Raw genomic sequence first — 22,844 nt, 5'->3', positions numbered from 1 at the left:
AAATCTTCTACAAGACAGGTTCAACCTTTCAGTCGAATGAGAGTGCAGTGGGCGGAATGTAGTTGGACTGTATTTTGCTCAGAGTGGACTGAACCAAAACCCACCCCCTTTTTTTAAAAAAAAAGAAAAAAAAAGAAAAAATAGCAAGACTATGCTTGACCAAACATGGGATATTTTAGTGCACTCTTAGTGCCTGTGCATTCCTGCCAGTTGCAGACTACCCAGGCTCCGCCCTTCGGCTCTGCTACACTTACTCAGGCAAACTGCTCATTCAAGGTGGATTCGAGTTCCCGAAAAAATGGGAACTCCACCCACTTTGTCGGGAAGCAATCAACTTTGAGCAGCGCCAACGGCCCAGGGTAGAGGCGTGTTCAAGGTAGTGACGTGGTTGAACTGCCACTCAACCCATGGATTGTACACGGAAGCGCTTCATTCAATATCAACATGGAGCAGCGTCAAGCTTTTGACACTGCTGTAGATGCTGTAATGAAAGTGTTCGACGGGAGATTCTCGTTAAAAATCGAGCAAAGAACAGCCCTTGAATCATTTCTTGACAGGAAAGACGTTTTCGCCTTGCTCCCTACTGGCTTTGGTAAGAGTTTAATCTACCAGTTAGCCCCGCTGGTAGCTAAATCATACGTCAGAGGAAAGAGTGGTGTGATTGGCTTAAGCTTAGGCACAGCCTTTTCTGGCCACAACCAGTAGCAACCCGAGGGAGGCGGGTTGACCAGGCCATTTCGAATCGTATTCGTTATGGTCTTGGTCAGACCAGAATCTCGAAGAGATTTGAAAGTCTATGTTAATCAGGCTAGTTGCAGACAGCTGGAACACCGTTTGTATTGTATTGTAAAAACTGGCAAAAGACAAGCGTCCCAAGCTCCAATTGTTCAGTCTTGTATTAGGTGAATAAGTGCACCAGGCACTTCTTTTTCCTGATTCTTGAAAACATTTCACCCCTCATCACACTTGTTAGCGTAGCTAACAACACGACCAGCCAAGTGTGAACGGTCTTTCAATTACTTATCAGCCGATGCTGCTCAACAACAAGTAAAGACATGAAGAAGCCTTTCGGATTAGAGGTGAAATGGCCTAAAAAAAAAAAAAAAACAAGAAAAAGAAGTCTAGTTGCCCTTATTCAAGCTCTTGGATTACCATGAGCAGCAATCTTCAGCGAGTGCTGATCTTTTGTTTTTGTCTTTTTTCTCTGTTTGTATAATTACTCTGACGTTTGGAAAAGCATAAACATGCACCATCAAAGCACTGCCCACTTTCACCTGTAAGCAGTTTACTTGTCTGAAAGAGCTAATTCGGTCACAGGATCCCGTGCACAATGCTGCATTATAAGTGATGGGAAGGTAATACCTGAGACCAAATCATTTGTTCAAAGACGTTTTTTTTCCCAGTTTAACATAGATGGCTTCCCTGACTCCTCTCTCTCGAACCATCTGCCTTTTGTCCAGAATGTGTACATTACTGTCCTCAAAAAGGGTGTCCCTTCTCCTTAAGATGCAAGTGAACTGCTGAGTCTTGGCCCAAAAGAGCTGGCTCTCCTGTGTTGTGCAATGCGCTTCTGGAGCTTTTGTTTGGTCTTTCTCATATAAAGTTCAGTCAAGGAAGTCTAAGTTACACTGGAAAAAAACCCATCAGTCTCAGTCTCAGGCATCACCTTACCGACACTTACAATGTAGCATTGTCTCTCCTCCCCAGCCAGTTTCACAACTATTTGCACCACGGATCCTGTGACCGAACTATGCACATTCAGACAGATGAACAACTTCCAAACGACTCTCACACCGATCAGGTGGCTCAGTGACACACGTGACCTTAACAACCCGGCAAGTGTGAATAATAATAATAATACATTTTATTTTTAAAGAGGCGCCTTTCTGGACACTCAAGGTCACCTTACAAAGTGGATAAAAAACATCAAAATAAAACACATCAATATTAAAAGAAGTAAAACACCAGAAATCAATAAAACACAGAAAATCATTTACAACAAAAAAGGGGGAAGGGAATTGTATCAGATGGAATAGGCCAGGGATTTCCAAAGTCGGTCCTCGAGGGCCGCTGTCCTGCAGGTTTTAGATGTTGCCCTGCTTCAACACACCTGATTCAGATTAAATGGATCTCTTCAACAGATTGTTAAGTTCTGCACAAGCCTGTTAATGTTGTCTTGATCTGAATCAGGTGTGTTGAAGCAGGGCAACATCTAAAACCTGCAGGACAGCGGCCCTCGGGGACCGACTTTGGAAATCCCTGGAATAGGCAGTTTTAAACAGATGAGTTTTGAGTTGTGATTTGAAATGGCGGAGTGTGTCTGTGTTTCTGAGCAGGGGTGGTAGAGAGTTCCAGAGGCGGGGGGCAGAGCGGCTGAATGCTCTGCTGCCCATGGTGGTGAGACGGGCGGAGGGGATAGACAGGTGTGTGGAAGAAGAGGATCTGAGAGAGCGGGAGGGGGTGGAAACATGGAGGAGATCTGACAGATAAGGGGGGGGCGAGATTGTGAAGGGCCTTGAATGTTACTAGGAGAACTTTGTATTGAATACGGAACTGAACAGGGAGCCAGTGGAGCTGTTTGAGGACAGGGGTGATGTGGTGGATAGAGGGGGTTCTTGTAATAATGTAATAATTGGCTTTCATGAGTCAGAGATCGGGGGTGAACCAGGGGGCGGAGATGGTGAAGGAGACAGATCGGTTTTTCAGTGGAGCCAGAGAATCAAGAATATTATGGAGACCAGTGTTATAGTGAGAGACCAGGTCATCGGGGGTGGACAGATTGTTGATATCGAGGAGGCATGAAGAGTAGATACTTGCAGTGAGAGTGGAGGGGTTAATGTTCTTTATGTTTCGGAAAGAAATGAGGCGTGGTGTTTTAGCGATTGAGAGTGAGCTTCACTGTAAATGAGAGGAGAAAGTGGTCAGTTATGGGGAGTTCATCAGCTGTTATGTTGAGAGGGGTGACACCAGAGCAGCAGATTAAGTCCAGAATATGTGTGTGTGGGAATAGTGGTATGTTGATGAAATCCAGAACCATCTAAACAGGAAGTGAAGTCTTTGGTGAGAGGCAGATTGGTATTGTCCATGTGGATGTTAAAATCACCCAGCAGTATTATGTTTGGTGAGAGAGAGGATAGATGTGTGAGAAAAGCAGTAAAATCATTTAAAAAGTCACTATTCGGTTTTGGGGGGCGGTAGACAGTGGCAATAATGGTTGGAGTGGGACCAGACAACTGACAGACAATGGACTCAAACGAGCTCGAGACTGGCACGGGCACCGGCGAGACTTTACAGTTCTCGCGATAGATTATCGCGAGGCCTCCTCCCCGGCCAGAGACACGGGGTTGACAAGTGTAAACAAACCCACTTGGAGTGGATTCAATCAGCTGTGAATAGTCTTGGGGCTGTTGCCATGTCTCGGTTAAGCAAAGAAAGTCTAGCTTACGGTCGGTGATGAGGTCCTGGATGAGATGTCCCTTGCGTGTCAGTGAGCGGATGTTGAGTAGTCCAAAGTTGAGTGAGGTGTTGTTGCAGCTGATGGTGGTGTTAGCCGACCGAGCTAGGCGGGCTAACACGCTGTGGTCGACAGCCCGGCTGGTGGAGCGTGGAGGGCGACGTCGAGAGCTGGACCAGATGGATTTTATTGCTGTTGAGCTGTTGTGTTGGAAATCCCGGCGGGACCCTCGGTGGATGTATCTCCGGCGAGGCTGGAAGATGATGATCGGGTGAAGGTGGAGTGCCTCTGGCGCGGGTCCAGGCGAGTGACAGCGCGGCTGGAGCAGGTCAATGGCCGAGTATTGTAGCAAACCCGCCACTTGCAGGTGAACGGGCAGTAGAAGGAGCCAGACGCAGACAAGCAGGATGCATGTCCTACCGGTTCACATTATTGATGAGGGCTCGGGTAGCGTAGACGGCCAGAAAAAAGGCTCCAGGTGAGTTTTAAAACTTTAAAAGTTACCGGCGAGCAGCGGCAGCAAATCGCGCCAGCGTTCACTCGTGACAGCAGCTGTGAGTATCGTGAAGAAGAAGAAGAAGTGAATTAGCCTTTTGGGTGAGATGTGAAACGTCTTCAAGAACCAAGAAGAAGTCCATTTGCCCATATTCAAGCTCTTAGGGTTACCCTGACCTGGACTGAGCATCTACACCAACAGATAAATTCATACAGCTTATTAAATCATAAATTCTCCAGTTTTTTAGAGTACACAGAGCGAAAGAAGAAGATAGGAGGGGAGAGAAAGAGAGAGGGAAAAGGATGGAGTCAACAGAAAAAGAGAGCAAGATAGACAAGGTCAGACGGTGGACAGAAGAACGGGATAATGCCAAGGCAGCTTCGCTTTTACTGCAGTGGATTCAATCATAATTTGGCATAAAGCAGTGTACTGAAATCCATCCATCCATCCATTATCTATACCGCTGAATCCGTCGGTCGGGTCGCGGGGGGGCTGGAGCCTATCCCAGCAGTCAATGGGCAAGAGGCGGGGTACACCCTGGACAGGCCGCCAGTCCATCACAGGGCCACACAGAGACAAATGAGACAAACAACCATACACGCTCACAGTCAATTTAGAGACACCAATTAACTTAGCATGCATGTTATTGGACAGTGGGAGGAAGCCAGAGTACCTGGAGAGAACCCACGCATACACAGGGAGAACATGCAAACTCCACACAGAAAGGCGTGTACTGAAATATTGCTTTTAATAATTACCTGAATTAAAAGGAGATCATAGTTCCAGTGTTTCCCACAGATGTGAAGGCAATGTGTGGTGGGGGTGGTGGGGGGGGGGTGTTGGTGTTGGTTGGGTGTAAAAAATTAAAATTCTTCAAAATAATTCCTTCGTTAATAATTGGTCACACAAAACTTAAGAACCCAGACCCATTTCTACTTAAATGAAAATTAAGGGGGTTATAACACAGACTAAATAGACCACATAGAACCCATTTCAGAATTTTTTTCCAAAATACCACCCCCCCACTGTCAGAGATCTGTAATGTGACATATATGTCACATTGGGAGTTAAGAACCTGGATAATTTCTCCATCAAGGAAAATGATGGGGGACGTAGGGATGTGTGACACCTGTGTCACGGTGGGTGACACAGGTGCGGCTTATCTGCAGATATTCACATCTTCATTGTAAACAAATGAATAACATAGCTAATTACACTGGTCGGACTGTTCAGCTCTGTTTCAGACTGATACCTCCGGTTCAGGCTGCTCCTCGATCATCATCAACACGCACTTCTCTTTTTCAATCGCGGAAAATATTTTTCAATACTCATCTGGATTGAAGCAGCAAACATTCAGTGTAAGAGTTTAAAAAAACTACTTTATTTGATTCACAGCTGCTAGTGTTTAGACCTCGACAACCCAACTACATTTTTTTTTTTTACAGCAAACTTGCAACTAGTGAACTTTATAAAGAAGGCGTAATCGCTTGCTATGGGTCGGGTCGGGACGGGACAACATTGTATTCAAAATATAAAATATTTTTATAGGACTTTTTAATGTGTGATTTTATAAAGGTGCACGTGATACCAACCTTTCGTGAATTCTTTCGGTTGAGCTAATCTACGCGACGCTGAGACTAGCAAGCTTCCACGCTTCCAGGGAAGCACGGAGGGGAGGGGCTGTGTGTGTGAGTAGGCTATGCGAGAGAGACGCGAGGGACAGAGAGACTGAGGGAGAGCAGGGAAAGGAAATGCAGCTTAACGAATACGAGTACTTTTTTAAATAGCGTTAAAAAAAATAATAATAACGAAACGCAATATGTGGCGGCCGGTGTTTAATATGTGGCGCACCGCCACAAATTAGTCTATGTGTGGGAAACACTGAGTTCAGTAAATTCAGTTTTGTTTTTTTCTTAAAAGAAAGATAAAGAGGCTGCTGGATGAGCTGGCAGAAAAAAAGCAAAAAACAGAATTCAAAGACAGACAAGCGTCGGACAAAATAATATTGGGTAAAACACCACTAGTCTGACGTATTCCATGCAAGCCTTTAAATAATGACAGCAGAATTAAAGTAATCATCAAAAGCTTACTTCCAAGCACTGAAAACAGTTGAAACTTCAATAAACATCTACAGCATATGTGTCAAACTACAGAACTAAATTCCAGAGGACCTCACCTGAAGAGATGTGCATATGGAGATAAGTAATTGTTCTTCCATACGGGTTCTCCGCTTCACACTGATAGAGGCCAGTTAGATCAGAGGTCTTGCTCGAAAGATGCAACCTCTCACCCTCCACTCTGACCGACTGCGGCAAAGACTGGCCTGGCCTGAAAAAGAGGGGCGAGACAAAACTTTCACCACAACCTCACTCGAGGGTTACAAAACAGTAAAAACTAAAACAGTTTGCCGCAGTTGTCATGCAGTCATAAAATGGTTACTAAAATTAGACTAAATGCTCACACAGCTGCAGTCAAAAGAGGACACAGAAGAATACAACTATTGAGTTTATGTGTATTGAAACTCACTGCATTATAACAATAACAATAAAAAAAATATATAAAACATACAAAAATATAAGAATAACCTGTGCAACACATTACATTTCTCTACCAAATCAAGGGATGAGGACTCCTTTTACACCTCTGTAAAGATCCCATTCAGGACTCCAGAGTGATGACGCCGGATTGGTCTGGGTGGTGTCAGCGATCTTTTTGCCCTTTCTGTTCACTCAGCTCAGACAGAAAGCCAAGAAAATGCTCCTCTCAAAGCCTAAGTGTCAAACTGCACCCAGTGAACCGCAGAGATGTCTCAGTCGGCTTCGTTTGTGTGCTCCCTGCAGCTGTTGCACCACTCTTTGCAGACTTATTTCTTCATGCAACACTTAATTCTGCAACACCAAACATTTTTGAGAGTGTCGTTTATGGTGATCAGTTGATTTCAGACTAAACTTGTAAGGGCAAAAAATAAACTTAGTCTGTGTTACTAGGGGTTACTGGGTCACTGGGCCTTCAGTGCGGAGTTACCATCCATTCAGAGTTGCTATTTAAAGCAATACTATGTAACATTTCTACCTTAAAATAACAGTTTGAAAAAAAATTGTGCGGCTAGAATGAGTTTTAATATTACGATTGGCCTGTCTCCTATGCCCTTCGGGGGTCTGAGTTGGAATAACGACAGTGTCTTAACCGTACATTACCTCCAAGCCTGTAGGGGGAGCTTCATAATGGGCTTTTTGAGAAGTTACATATTATTACTTTAAAGTGATAGTTCGGAGTAGATTCACCCTAGGGTCATTTGAACCGTGACATCCAGCCAAGTAGCCCACCCGAAGTTTTTTCGATCTTGGCTGAACATCAGCTGAGTTACTGAGTTATCCCGAATAGCTTAGTACAAGCGCTAATGGAACCTAGCAGTATCTCCAAAATTACCACACTAAAATCACATGCCATGACACCAAACTTCTACAGTAGTACAAATATGGTCTGTACTCACAAAACGATGCATTTTGAAGTTTGAGCATAGTCCAGAAGTTTATTATTATCAACACAAGCCTGATAGCTTCTCTGCTGCTAAAGCTGCGTCGACGTCACTTCCTTGATCTGGGAGCTTCAAAGTAAGATGAGGGTTGATCTACTACTGTAGACAACAAAGCAAGGCTGCTCAATTTCTCCATTGATAAAATAAATTCACAACTCTACAACATAAAAATTAATAAAAAATCATGTATAATATGGCATATACTTTTTGTCTACAGTAGTAGATCAACCCTCATCTTACTTTGAAGCTCCTTGGCTACTTGGCTGGATGTCATGGTTCAAATGACCCTAGGGTGAATCTTAGGGGTGTGTAAAATAATCGTCATGACGATGCATCGCGATTCTAATTTTCGCGATCTACTGCATCGATTCTGGACGCCAAGTATCGATTATTTAAAAAAAAAAAAAATAATTATTTTTTTTTAATGCCTTTAATGATAGGACACATGCAATTGATGCATTTCGCTTCAAGGGATGTTTGCAATATATGTATATATTTTTTATAGTTTTATAAATCCTATGCACTTTTTGTGATGAGTGTGTCCAGTAATATTTGTTTTAATGGCAATACCTCCAAAAGTTGTTTCAATAAATACAGTTATGAATTGATTTGCTTTGAGTTATGTATCAATTGAAGACACTATCCAGATCATACACAGCCAGTCAGCCACTGGTAATGGCTGTATTATTTTTTTTTTAAGTATGTTCAGTGAAAATATCGCAATGCATCGCGATGCATCGCAATAATTCACGTATCGTGATGCATCGTGATAGAATCGCATCGTGGCATGTGAATCGTGATTCGAATCGAATCGTGACTTCTTTGCCAATACCCACCCCTAGTGAATCTACTCCGAACTATCACTTTAAATGCGTCTTGAGTGCCCACATGGATCCGGAACTCACTAACTGTGCTGAATACAAATAAACACAGAGAGAAAGCTGTTAGAAGACTTTCTTCTGCAGGTTTCCTTCTGATTTATTTATTTTTTTAGTCAGATATTCAGCGGCAGGATGTTTATTCATCAATTAGCCTTCTAATTGTCATGCCCATGGACTCATTTTTAGTTTTCATGTTTTAGGTTATGCTTTTGTTTTCAGTCCATGTTTAATTTGCCTTAGTTTCCCTTCACTCTGTTCATTAGGTTCACTCACTTCACCTGTGTTTTTTCCTCAGCTGCACTCACTCCCCAATCACTCCCAGCCCTCTATTTAGTTTCCTGCCTCCCCTGTCAGTTTTGTCGGATCTTTGCCTTTGTTAGTGTTCATGACCTGTCTGTCCCAACCTGCCCGGCTAAAGTTAAGTATTTATTCCATGCCATGTCAAGTGATTTTGTTTTGTTTTTGTCACAGTTTAGTTTTTGAATCCGGCTTTGCCGCGCCTTTTGTTTGTACTTTGTTTTTTGTTAAATAAACCAAACCTTTGTTTTTTGAAGTCCGCATCCGTGTCCTACCTTCCCACCTTCACCCCCACTACCCAACTACCATTGTTATTGTTATTATTAACACGTATATCAGCAGTTCAGAATATCTAATCATTTAGATTTATAATTCAATATTTATATATGTAAATAAAACACATAATACTCCCAAGAGTTCCTGATTATTTATTTATAGAGAAAATCCATTCTCCTCTCTTTATTCAGGAAGACTTCAATGACTTGGTCATACAGCTGATCTCTGCGGTTTAGTTCCAAAAGCAAGTCCATTTCTATGGCCATGGAGGCCAAGGCTGAGAGGCGCCTCTGTTCTGTCGCATTGCTGGCGTACGTTTTTATTAGCTTGAGGGTAGACAATGGTATCCAGTCAGACAACTCCAAACACCAAGTCGGTCACTTGCAAACAGCAGGCATTCCCAGCAATATAATTTGCAATACTCCTCAGAGGCGGTAAGCCAGTGGTACCGCTCATAGGCACGGGTTTGAAAGTGGCGGACAAACCCTTTTCCCGGCTGAGACAAGCTGAGAAGCGATGGGGTTGGCTGACCTCTCTGCACAATGGCATGCTTTTCTTGAAAAGTCCGCCTTGAAAAAGGAGTTTTGATAAGTTTTGATACCAAATCAGTTTCTCCTTCTCCGTTATCCATTGTGGGCAAAAAAATTTTTAAAACCCAATGTATTAATTTCACTCAGATCCTTAGGATGTGTTTTGCTAGCAAAACTTGCCTGCGATCCATGACCATCCAATCAGAGGACGGAAAACTTCTGACGTCATTGTGGGCCAGCTAGCCAGCGAATTTGAAATCTGATTGGTTAAAAAAACAACAAAAAAAAACAGTTCCATTGCTATGTAATTTAATTAAGAAAGGCCAGCACTACTGATTCTGATGGCCCTGGGCAGATTAGATTAGCCCTCGCCGCAGATAGAGACTGAAATCTGATTGGATGAAACATCGATAATCCACAGATATGTAAGCAGCGCAGCCAAGAGAAACATTACAAAGAAAAATAGACTATTGGAAGTAAATCAATACAATTTATTTGAACAAAGATTATAATTTAGGCTATAGATATAAGTTAGTGATTCTGATAGTGTTTAGGCCAACAGAGAAGGCCTTGCCGGCCCACCCGTTAAAAATCGATTGTAACTTGTGTATAGTGCTGGGCGGTATGACCAAAAATACATATCACGGTATTTTTTCACGGTATCACGGTTTCACGGTATTTTTTTTTCGGGCATAATTAGGTGTTCACAGCATTTTCTACAGATTGAGAACAGAATTAAAAATAAAAATTGAAATTCTTCAAAATAATTCCTTCGTTAATAATTGGTCACACAGAACTTTATTGTATTAATATTCACATCTTCATTGTAAACAAATTAATAACATAGCTAATTACACTGGTCGGACTGTTCAGCTCTGTTTCAGACTGATACCTCCGGTTCAGGCTGGTCCTCATCATCAACACGCACGTCTCTTTTTCAATCGCGGAAAATATTTTTCAATACTCATCTGGATTGAAGCAGCAAACATTCAGTGTAAGAGTTTAAAAAACCTACTTTATTTGATTCACAGCTGCTAGTGTTTTGACCTCGACAAACCAACTACATTTTTTTTTTTTTTTTTTTTTTTTTTTTTTTTTTAACAGCCAACTTGCGACTAGTTAACTTTATAAAGAAGGCGTAATCGCTTGTTTGCTATGGGTCGGGATGGGACGGGACAACATTGTATTAAAAATATAAAATATTTTTATAGGACTTTTTAAATGGGAGCTAATCTAACGCGACAATGAAGCTAGCAATGTTCGACGCTTCCAGGGATGATCTCGCTGATGGAGACACACGCGGTGTGCACGGAGGGGAGGGGCTGTGTGTGTGTGTGTGTGTGTAGGCTGACAGAGACGAGGGAGGGAGAGCAGGGAAAGGAAATGCAGCTTAACGAATACGAGTATTTTTTAAATAGCGTTAAAAATAATAATAATAACGAAACGCAATATGTGGCGGCCGGTGTTGAATCTGTGGCGCACCGCCACTAATTAGTCTATGTGTGGGAAACACTGCTATCCACCTTCGCGTAACGCAAGTGCTTATTACCACCTCGCACCCATAGACAGTAAACATGCGTGTTTAGAAGCGCAACACTGAAAAGGGTCCCGTCTCAAAAAATGTCGCGTGACGCAGCGTTCCCCCCGTTGTGTAATCAAATACACCGGTATCGCGGTATATTAAAAATTCATATCATAACGAAATTATAAACCGGTATTCGGTGTGAACCGGTATACCGCCCAGCACTACTTGTGTATTCTGGCCTTTACGCGTGAGCTCTAAGCTACATTTTTCCATGCATCACTCATGATGGCATCACTCATGATGGTATCACTCTGTTGCAACTCATCACAGATTTCAACATGCCGCCAAAGTTTGAGAAACAATCGTTGATCCTGTCTTATTACCATGTTTAAACATGACATAAAAAGGACAGTTACACCCAGGTTTACCACAGGCTTTCGTGTTATTAGTCCATAAATATGGCAACTGCTTGGTTAGACCGTGGGTTGTTTAAGCAATAATTCTTTCCAATGTTAAAGACAGCTGATCCCTGTGTCTGGGTTTGAGTGTTTGTGTCTACATTTCCAACTTTAACAGCTAGAACAAACTCAGATTTGCAAATATTTTCACAGCAATAATCCCTTAAATTTAACCACAGACGCTTTTCTGTTCATTACGCAGTTGCAGTTGAGATTCTTTGGATTCCCACATTAAAAAGGGTTGTTGGTTGTGGGAGAGGGGACTTCAACACGTGGAAGACGTCGACCTTTTTCAAAGCTGCATATCAACATTGAATGAGATGTACTAAACCAAGAGACACATCAATGAATGATGGAGGAATTTTTCTTTAAATAATTTTTTTTTTTTTTTAAATTGGTCAAAAACTAGCTTTTCTTAAACTGTTGAGCAAAAACACATTTTCCTTGATGCTTTGTTCCAGGGAATCACATGACGCTGTAGGAACTGTTGCAAAGAGGATCACATGTTTGCCTTTCCAAATATATCAAAAAGCTTACTTTTTTTTTCCCCCCCTCCACAACAGTTTAAATTTACCAAATGAGCTACTGTTGCAGTCAGCACCTGTTTCCAATTTCCTTTAACTGCTAGCTCTGTTTCTGGAGATAATGCTTATCAGCCGGCACAGCTGTCGGAGCTTGCACGCATAATCTGATCATATTGTGTAAACAGCGCCGGTGCTCCGCACACGCAGAACACACACTGCGCGTATGGCACCAAGTGCCTGGGGGGGCCCCAAAAAAAAAAAACTGTCTCGTAAAAAATCATCATAATAATAATCATAATAACACGATGTATTTAAAATAAACATGTGTAAAACGTGTTAATAGATAAGCAATACAAAAGTAACATTTGTTCGAGAAAAAGATGCGTCTCCTGTGCGGCCCTCTCTCCCTCCCCTTAGTGCCCCCCTCCCCCACATCCCAGTGGTATGTTCGATTAGAATCATTCTCAAGTTTGGCAGACACCTGTGTTTGGACATGGCCTCGAAAAGGCATCAAGAGTCGGGGCGGATAAGAGAAAAAAGGAGAGACAGCGAGATGATGTACGCGCGTCAATGGCAGGTAAGACAATGTTTTAAATAAAAATGGCTAATTCTGTAACATTTAGTCCTTGTATGAATGTCTATGCTCATGATAGGTAGTGTTAACGTTAACGTCAACGTCAACAAACTAACGTTAGCTCCGTGTTCTAAGTGTTCTGTTGCAAATAATTAATTGATGCTGGATAGCTAGTTATTTCACGTTATTGATATAGATATTGATTATTGAATGCAATTCATTATGGTCACTCTGCTGTTTTCAGTTAGCAATCGGTGCTTGCCGTTCTTTTAGCCATCAGAAGTCGTCAGCCAAGTATTAGCCAAGTTTACTTATATAGGCCTACTGCATTTCAGGACGTTTATTTAGCGTCTGTTATGTAGCCTACGTTATGCATGTGTACTGTGAACCACCAACAAGTATGCTTGTGTAGGCTACTGTAGTGGAAAAAGTAATGCTACAGATGATACTTTCAAGTAATGAGTTGATGAATGGAAAACGGCTCCTGGTAACATAAACTCTGAGAAAGCTTGCAACTGAACGAGATGTGTTAAGCCAAATTAGACGGGCGTTCATCAACTTTAGTAGTTGTTAGATGCCGACATTTTCGAGAGGTTCATAGGCCAAGGGCGACATCTGCAGGTGAAACTACAATTTGAAAGAAAGAAATCTTAGTTATGTAGATCCCCCTCCCTTCAGATTCATAGTTTTCAAATTATGTAGATTTTTTTTTAATATTGTGAGCCATCAGTCATTGTCTTTAAAAGGTAAAATAGTTGTTAATGTTGTCATGCACCAGTGATTTACACATAGGCTTACATAGACCTGCAATTAAAGCAATGTAACTTCTCAAATATTATTTTGGAAATAAAGAGAAACGTACGGACAATTACTGAATTGATGTCCATTTTCGGGGGGGTGTGGGGGGGGGGCACCACAATGTATTTGTGCTTAGGGCACCCAAATGACTAGCGCCGGCCCTGTGTGTAAAATTATATGAATGGGATCTGAAAGTTTATGTCCGTAATTAAACTTAACCAAGTTAGCCAAGCTAAAGCAGACAAAGAATCATTTTGAGAACTGAGGCTATCGAAAATACTGAGTTTTCTCAGTTAATAATTTAAAACCGGAGTTTTATTGCCGAGTAGGTCTTCACATACAAGGAATTTGTTTTGGTGATTGGTGCAAAGAGTCGTAAAAATAAATAAATAAATAAATGAATAAATTGAAATATAGTGAGTCCGATTTACAGACCAGCACAGAAACCCTTAACAGTCGGTTCCTCTGGCACAAAGTTCCTGGTGGAAACGAGTCAGCAAAAGATAAACTGCTGACTTCCAAACTCAGCTGACCTCTTGTAATGAGGACTGCATGTGGGATAAATCATCACACTGAGCTTTAATTAGTTTTTTTCTCCCTCCACATAAACTAGATAAATTGCAACTACATTCTACGCCTCACAGCACACGACTCAAGCCTTAGGAGCACATAACTGCCATTTTCTCTTGGCCGAGTCACAACCCTCTTGTCCATGATAAACCAACCTATGCATAAATTATTAAAATAACTTTATCTGAAGGCTTTATTCAAACTAGCATACCTGCTCCAGGTAACTTTGGCGACGGGGTAAGCTTTAGAGATGCATCGAAATGAGTCTGTGGATTCTTCAGAAATGTGGACTTCCGAAGGCGAGACTGCAAATAAAACAAATGAGCCGTTATTCCTGCAGCCGAGGAAATACCAATAACATCAGTTTAATAGCCAACGTGAACGTTTGGGTCAAAATCCCTTAGATAAAACAAAACATCTTGCTCTTTTTTCTTACTCGCTTTAAATAGTCATTTTAATTAGCTGCATAATAAGCTACATACATACACAATTAGCTACATAATCAATATGAAGCTGGGTCTCAGACGACCAATCCCAGTTATGACACCATTCTACTCTTGCCTGGGCCTGACAGCCTCCTCATTTTTCAAAGCTTGCAGGTAATTATAATGTACACTAAACTAGATATTACATTCCTCTCTGCTTTAAATAGTACATGAGTATCCCAGAGGCAGTTATTATGGCAACAAATTATATAGTCGGACACATTTTGTTAGACTGGTATCACCTAGGCCCTCAATACGGTGGCCCTGAAGTGAAAATCACAATGGCAAAAGAAAAATGACAACGGCAAAAGAGAAACGACAACGGCAAAAAGAGAAAAACACAGCGGCAAAAAGAGAAAACACAACGACATTTACCAAAACGGAAAAGGTAGGTACCCTCGGGCGACATGAATCGTCGCTGATTGGACTAGTGGTGGTCCGTCCTTTGAATCAGAAGGACTATGGTTTAGGCCCTAAATGTTTTTTACTTCTGTGCTTTGTTAAGTTTGTTCATTTTTCTGTTTCTTTTTCAGGAGGATAAAGAAGTTAAAAGGGATCAAGAGGTTATGGATAGATTTCCAAGAAAACCTTTTCAGAGGTGGGGCACGGCTCAATTTAGAAGTTATTCTCTTTTGATCTCAATCCAAATCAGGTATTGGATCCGGGACTTTTTCTACTTACACCCAATTCCGACAAAACTCAGTCTCAGATGTCTACTGTTGCATTGTTTCCCCTGCCATGGGACATTATTACACATAATTATACTGTTTCTCAGAGCTGTGGTGGGGCAGCGGATGAAGAGGAAGTTATATCCTTTGATGGTGAACAAGAAATATCCCTTCCACAGCATCCTGGCAGGACTCAGGAGCAGCTATTCTATTCTATTATATAGAATTCTAGATAACAATATTCCTGTAATGCAAGACACAACACACCAGAGAGATAAGAAACAGGCGTTTTCATCTCATCATCCATCCAACAGTACAACTGCTTTTCAGAAAGATCAGCCCCCATATTTTCATATGCAGAGTCCCATGTTTAAAGGAATGTGATGGGGAAGAAGGGAGAGGGCCCAAATGCAGATCAGGAGATTGGAGGAAGATGGAGAACTTCACTGAGAACTAACCATATATATATATATATATATATATATATATATATATATATATATATATATATATTATATACACACTCATGAGGAGGTGTCATATACTAATGAGGGAGTGGCTGAGAACTGAGTTGGACACAGGTGTGGAGCTGATAAATAAAAAAGGGGAACTGGTTAAAAAAACAAAACATCAATGGCTTGTGATAGTGTGTAACGACAAACTAGCCGACGCCCCAGTGCAGATGATCAAAATAATTCAACCCCAAGCTGTTATTCAAACTACTATACCTGCTCCGGGTAATATTATTGTTATTATCCAAACTACAAGCTTGGTCTCCGCAGCAAAGACGACACGCGGGAAATAGTCAAGTCAGTGTCAAGTTGGCCTTAAAAGAAAATCTCTCAATCTTTTCTCTCGTGGCTGTTTTTGTAATGCTCGTCTATCTTTTAATCTTGCAATTGAAAAAGGACGAAAAAAAAAAAAAAAAACCTGTCTACAGTTGAGTTGAACAGGCTGCCTCTCAAATTGCTGTTCTTTGGGCGTCGGAGGGTAATGTTTCACGCTGAAACTAAATCATTTCGAATTCTTCCACAACAGAAGCTGAAACTGTAGCCGAGATGTGCTCATGGCGGAAATTAAGCTGACCCTCCTTGGAAAATTGAGAAAAATAGGTGTGATTGTTCCGTGATGGATGGGGTAATTCCACCAGAGAGAAAAACATCGGTTAGGCGTCGGAATTGGAGCATTCCAATCAAGTCATAAAAAGCTGCACTGTCTATGACGTAACCTCATTATCAAATCGGCGTTCGAGGCACACTGAGGGCAGCTGTAGTTTAGGACGAAGAGCAGTCACCTGGCCTTGGTTCGACTCCAGATCGCATGTCCTTGGAGGTGTCCTTGTGGAAGACACTGAACGCATCTAGAATGTGCACTGATAGCAAAAACACTGTGTTGCCTATAACATCGATGTGCTGAATGAGTGTTTGAGTGTATAAATAGAGAAATGGGAGGGGTGGTTTACATGGAAAATGCTGTGACAGCTTCTGGAGGACATGCAACTCAAATGCGACATGCACATAAGAAACTTTAAGAAACGGATTCCAGAAAACTTGAAAAGATTCAACAACGTTGTGCTAAATGGCTCGGCTCACTGCGCCATGACAAGACAGAGAAAATAATAACTCATTCATGATAAAAAAAGAAAAATCTTAAGAAAACTGCCGCAGTTCAACCAGGAGAACAGTTGGCAGGAACAGCAAGAGCGGTGAGCTTCTTGGAAACCACAACCGTCACAGTTTATCAACAACTTCACAGCTACAGCGAATGCAGCGCACCTCGCAGAAGGGTACAACACCTCAAAAGAACGAAGAAAAAGCCCCACTGCTGTTCTGTCCCCCAAAAGGGCCTTTGGACCTGAAAGACAAAGAGGTGAGGGAGAAAACCGGTCACCATGGAAGGCCACAACATTACGCGAGACGTCCATCCAAGGAGTTCAAAGCCGAAACATCCCACCAACTGAAAAAGCCTCTCGGATGAGAGTTGAAGCATCTCCAAAGAACCAAGAAAAAGAAGTCCAGTTGCCCTTATTCCAAGCTCCCGAGAAAGTTTTTTTTTTTTTTTTTGTGGGTATAGGTGATTAAAATTGTACATCGTTTTCATTTTTCAGAACTGTGGTACAGAAGTGTTTAAGGACGACAAAAAAAAAGGCTCCAAACAAGTCATGCGGTACGTCTCTCTTGTACGTCTTGTGTCACTGAGATATGTTACAAATTTCCCATCCAACACCTGGTGCCACAGCACTGACGATACATGCCACGACCAAGAACTTATCGCTCACAGTCAAATGTCTAGTTTAAGTAGTCAACTTAACCAACTTGAGTACATTGGTGAGGAAGGTTCATTTCCTTCAAGATTCAATCAGAAACCCTCAGCAGACTCATCCTCAGAATCTCACAGACCAGATGAAAACATTTTCTACCACAATTTTGAAAGGAAGAACATGTAAACTCACAGTTGAGCTGTATGGTTAGGTTCAGGATTTTTTCCTCCCTCTGAGCTTCAGAGGTGACGACGCACAGGACCGAACCACCGTTGATTTCCATGGTAGGTTTTCCAAACAGCGAGCTAACTACGGTGGTTGTCCCGTTCTCATGCTGAGTAGTGTTGGTTGTATTTCTCACTTCTTCTCCAAGATTAGTGGTGATCCACCTCACCACTGCAGGCGGCTTGGACCCTTCAGCCATGCAGCTCGCGATCGGGGCCTCTTCGTCTCCCAAAACAAGTACTTCATCTTTCAGGCTTGTGGCTGGAGGCACTAAGAAGGGAACGAGAAAGTCAAAATGCAAAAAAGAAAGTGAAACAGCACAATATCCAGAACATTTTCAAAACCTTGTTTCATACCGAGCACTGCCAAGGGGATTTCTGTCCTGTGATTTCCGCTGGGGAACAAAGTGAATATGCACGTGTAACTTCCTTCATCCTTCAAGGTGATGTTGGATAACTGGATAGTTCCATCTTTAGCTCCAAAATTCCCAAGAAATTGAAAGCGGTCATCCCCTCCATTGACAAAAAGAGCTTTATTTGTGGATTCAATTATATAGAAATTGTCATTTACAGGCTTCTCCTTCGTCCTCCTCTGCCATGAAATCTGAGTGAGGGTCTCGGTGGTGTCACCCAGTTTGCAGGATAAGATGGCGGATTCTCCAAATACTCCGGTTGCACGTCCACCAGTCGCCAGCGCTGTGAAGTTAATGAAATACAATCAGTTAATGTGACTCAAAATCTTATAACATAGTGTATACATAGTATAACTATAGTGGCAAAATTACAAGAGTATCAAACCGCCACGTCTTTGAAACAACCATGTTCGGCCTGATAAAAAGAAAACTTTTGGGGTCTAAAACGATCCTGCAAGACAATGTGAACGTTACCTGATTTTCTGACCTTTCAAGTCATCAAGCAAACACTTTTACTTACATCGTGCTGTGCACCCCCGTAGCTGTGGAAGAGGTTTACAAAAGATATTTGCATTTCTATGAACGGCGTACGTCGCTGTTGGCACAGCACAGGACACGGTTGCATTCACATTTTCTTCTTATGACAGGCTTTTTACAAGATATCCCGTATAGATATCACGGGAATTCGTCTGAAAGTGGCTTTCTTGCTGCACATCCTTTTCATAACATTTCTCATCTGCAACATGGGCCTACCAGCAGCGAGCGCAGACATCAACATGCGCACGCTCGCGCAAGGTCCACAAAGTTCTAGTAAAACATTTTTTCAGGTACGACTATTATATATGGATCAACTGAGGAAATGGGGGGCTCAAACTGCAAACTGCATAATCGTGATGCGTCCCGTTTGATTAACTCTCTCCTGATCTTCAACTAATGAACCACAGAGAAGCGTTCCGTTCGAACTTAAATTCCATCTTCACAGAGCACAGCATGTAGCAAGGACGGTGAAAAATTAACTAACCTTCAGACCAACTGCTTGAGATGAGTGTAGACGTCCAAAAGAGCAGCTGGTACATCGTGAAAAACCCTGCTGCTGCCCAGAACAGACACCATGAATTCTCTGCGCTACTACCACTTTTTTTTTTTTCTCTGCGCAACTACCACGATGAGAAGACGAGCGAAAACAATGACGTCAGGACGTAAAGATCCAGCTATGATGATGCTAAAATGGCTTTTAAGCTTTTAATTCGCCATTCTTTTTGACTAAATATACAACAAACAAAAGAAAAAAATCGAGCTTAAACAAAACAAAGAAAACCCACCGTGCAGTTACTCTGCTTTTCGCACAACATGATTAAGATCTCTTCAGGTTTTCCTGGCATTCAAACAGAAAATCCTGCAGCATCTCCATCATCAAAGGCTGGGTTACCAATTAAACATTCTCCAAGTCCTGCAAGACAGAGGCGGTGTGATCTGATTTGAAGGAGGTTTCTGTTTTCATCCCACTTTTGTGGGTTTGTAGCTCTGTTTAAATAAATATAGAACTATTTAAAGGAGCAGAAAGTAGGATGGGCATCCTCTCGCAGCCTGAGCAATGAGGACGTTGTTCTCGGAGGGATTGGAATGTTTTATTTTTATTTTTAAGAAGGCTGCTCCTTCCTCCACACCGCTGCCACAATAACTCTTTGTTTGAAAGCCTTGTGAGAGCACGGTCAACATGGCATATTTTCAAGAACTGGAAGGGCAGAACACTGAAAGGAGAGCAAAGTAGAAGGGGAGTGTTTTGGTTTAGTTTTTTTTCTTTAAAACCATCTGAACACATTGCACAGATGCACACTTGTTTATGAGAAAAATATGTACACCCTTTAAAGCTCCAGTGACTACTTTACAAATATTATCCCTTTTGCTGGGATGTGCTACATAACTGTCACCATCTGCTGGTCGTTTAAAGGTTGTGCAATAGCCACTCTGGTGGATTATTCGATATGCTGCTCTAAATAGAACAAAAAGATTAAGGCTAACCGTCGGCAAAAGGTGCATCAACTGTGCACAATACTGGTCTTAAAGCCAACACGTTGTGCTGAGTAATAAAGATGTTGGAAGGTGAAAGTATTTTTCATAGCAGAGGCTGATTAGTCAGGTTGTTGCATGTGGTTTGAAAGAGGAGGGATGGTTCAGAGGCAGGAAAGCAGTCAGAGATGACTGGAGTGGGTTAGGAAAAAAAAACTGGAGCATGGTTGATGGGGAAAAACAAAAACAAAACAAAAAAAATCAAAATTATGCAGAATCCATGATCCAAACTGAGTTGTTTAAGAAGAGCTTGCGGCTTTCTGCCTCTGAACACACAACAGGAACTATTATGTTAATCCACTCCCCTGTTCTATCGCTTTATGCCACTAGATGGAGTGTGAGGCACCACAGAGTCCAGTCTGCCCTGGAGCCAACAGAAGAAGAAGAAGAAGAAGATTTTCTATTTTTATTTATTAAAGGGATACAAGGTAGTTTAGCGGCAGTATAGCGATCTCTATTGGTCAACCTGAAATTCTACACTGTCGTAAAAATGCCCACCTTTGTATTATACACATCCACTAACTAAACATCGTGGCGAATGCTGCCGTTGTGTTATTTAGTCAGTGCAGTTAGGTCATCTGATTCACAAGTGTAGACTGCCCACGTAAGATACTATAATCAGAGATTTTCTGAAGAGAGAACTCAAGATAATATGCTATAATACTGTTGCTGGAGGAAGTGGCCGCGGGGACAGCTCGTCTGGGTTTCTCTGCTCAGGCTGCTGCACCCGCGACCCGATCCCCGGACAAGCGGAAGATAATGGATGGATGGATGGACTGTTGCTGATCTTGAATGGGATTCTTCCCTCATCATGGTGTATTCGTGGAGTGATTCCTTTGTATTAGCAGACACTTACAAAAGTTACATCTGAGACAGATGCGCGCAGGTACCAACATACACGCCGCAATAAACACAGGCTAGCTCTACACTATTCCGATTACAATCACAAATTAATCAATTTTCATTTGTAGATAACAATTCTTGTTCGGATCAAAACGCTATTCTTATTCTAATCAGGTCAGTCCGTGTATTTCTGAAGCTAGGCTACGTCTCGAACTCAGGAGGAATTAGAGCACCGTCATCACCTGTCTCTTCACGATCTAAAACACAGGTCACTATGGTAGATGAACAAGATCACGCTTGGAGAAATTTCACAAAGATGGGAAGTGCCAACATCGAACGTTTCATATTCAGTCTGTGAAAGGCAGAATATGAAACGCTTGGTGTTGGCTCTTCAACGCAAGCGAACACATAGCTACAACTACAGCTAGCATACAGTACCTAGCTAAGTGCCGTAAACACAAACGACTCTTCTCGCGCATCATGACACTTCAGAAGTGGGTCGCTCCTGCCGAAGTTACATAAGTTACTTATTGTAAGTCGCTTTGGTTAAAAGCGTCTGCAAAATGACCGTAATGTAATGTAATGTAATATGGGATTTTCAGCATACAGACCCCTGTTGGGAGCGAGACAGGCTTCATTCGCTTACCATTGACTTGTTTAGCCTTTGTTAAACTCCTGAAGGCTATAATTTTAGGTGAAAATGCTACCTAGTGCCCCTTTAAACCTTTATAGATAAAATTACAAGAATGGTTAAAAACTCCATATTCTCAAATAATATACATTTCTTTCTCGACTGATCATATTCTCGGTTCCATATAATATGATTTCACATTCTAGTGTCAACATTGTGCATGCACAGCTAGGAGTTATAACTCAAATACAGACCATGTAACATTATGTGTGTCAGGGGGAACAAACAAACAGTATTGTAAATAAAAGAGATCAGGAAATAAATGAAGAAGGAAAGATCAAAAGACTTAATTAATTGTAATACTAAAAACGTGGCAAGGGGGTTAAGTTCATTTGCACAAGGATAAAAGAGTGCAGGTTTTTTTTTTGGCTTGGGCATTTTCCTTTGTTTTTAAAGTTTTATCAAACAAAATGCATTTCATTCCTGAATACATTCCATATTGGAGGAAATTTGGCAAAAAACAGCATTCATGTTTGTAAAACTAAGCTAAAATGATGATATTGTTAATAAAGAATAGAAGAAGAGCGAGAAGGAGGAGAATGAGATGCAGCAGCAGCAGCAGCAGCAGCAGCAGGTGGCGCGCCGAGGTCCATTTCTCCGTAGAGAAAGGCCCAAAATTTTCATCCTCCTGTGTAGGGCTGGGCGATATGGACCAAAAGTCATATCTCGATATATTTAGGTTGAATATCGATATACGATATATATCCCGATATTTTTTTCCGCAAAGTGAGAGCTGTGAAATGAAATGCTCAGTCAAAGTCAAAGCCAAATACGAGTACTTTTATTGAAAACTCACTATAAAATGTAAACACTGTATAACAAAGCTCCGTAAGGTGCACATTTAAATTAAAAAAATATCTTAAATAAAATTAGCCTATAAAATAAAATAGGTAAATCTTTTTCTGAGGCCAGCATTTATATATAAAGAGATAACAAAATAAAGTGCTCAGTTTAAGAAAAACGTTTTTAAACATCAGCTTGAGATTACCACTTCAGTGAAGTCAGTTTTAAGTTGGTTTTCGACAGACATTCGCAAAACACTCCACATTTCAAGTGCACTCGTATTGCAGACTTTACAGTAAACACAAGGAGAGGACGACTGCAGCGTGTACCAACTTCCTGTTTTCAAAATAAAATAACATTTAAAAAATGTGATATTTAAAGCAGAGATGAGCTACTGTGTATAAAGTTATTGAAAATTATGAACAGATATAAAATGTAAAAATAAAAGGTATCTCATGCAGGCAGTGTAGCTACATTATCCCACAC

At 41.5% G+C, this 22,844-nt stretch overlaps 1 protein-coding gene and 1 long non-coding RNA gene across 8 annotated transcripts in view; one reads left to right on the top strand and one right to left on the bottom strand.

Annotated features, from left to right (window-relative positions):
• Window positions 1–22,844, bottom strand: part of LOC142396587 (poliovirus receptor homolog) — an 89,640-nt gene that overhangs the window by 53,048 nt on the left and 13,748 nt on the right. For 4 of the 6 annotated variants that reach the window (XR_012772548.1, XR_012772547.1, XM_075479481.1 and 1 more), the window contains exons 4-7: window positions 17,916–18,254; window positions 17,527–17,829; window positions 14,133–14,226; window positions 6,127–6,278 (exon numbers count right to left, since the gene is read on the bottom strand). Coding sequence is in view for 3 of the 6 variants with exons in the window: in XM_075479481.1 (XP_075335596.1) it covers window positions 6,127–6,278; window positions 14,133–14,226; window positions 17,527–17,829; window positions 17,916–18,254 (888 nt within the window). In the remaining 3 variants the exon portion in view is untranslated. Of the gene's footprint in view, window positions 1–2,264; window positions 4,007–6,126; window positions 6,279–14,132; window positions 14,227–17,526; window positions 17,830–17,915; window positions 18,255–22,844 lie in introns of those variants that run through there. The other 2 variants (XR_012772549.1, XM_075479482.1) reach the window with 2 other exon arrangements.
• Window positions 12,182–21,307, top strand: LOC142396591 (uncharacterized). Of its 2 annotated transcripts, XR_012772550.1 has the most exons (4): window positions 12,182–12,556; window positions 14,940–15,004; window positions 17,182–17,240; window positions 20,372–21,307. It is a non-coding gene; the product is annotated as an uncharacterized LOC142396591 (long non-coding RNA). The 2 variants fall into 2 exon arrangements; XR_012772551.1 differs by lacking the exon at window positions 17,182–17,240.

This window comes from Odontesthes bonariensis, chromosome 12 (assembly GCF_027942865.1).
Source record: "Odontesthes bonariensis isolate fOdoBon6 chromosome 12, fOdoBon6.hap1, whole genome shotgun sequence".
Taxonomy (NCBI): Eukaryota; Metazoa; Chordata; class Actinopteri; order Atheriniformes; family Atherinopsidae; genus Odontesthes; species Odontesthes bonariensis.
This window is presented reverse-complemented; position numbering and strand designations above follow the sequence as displayed.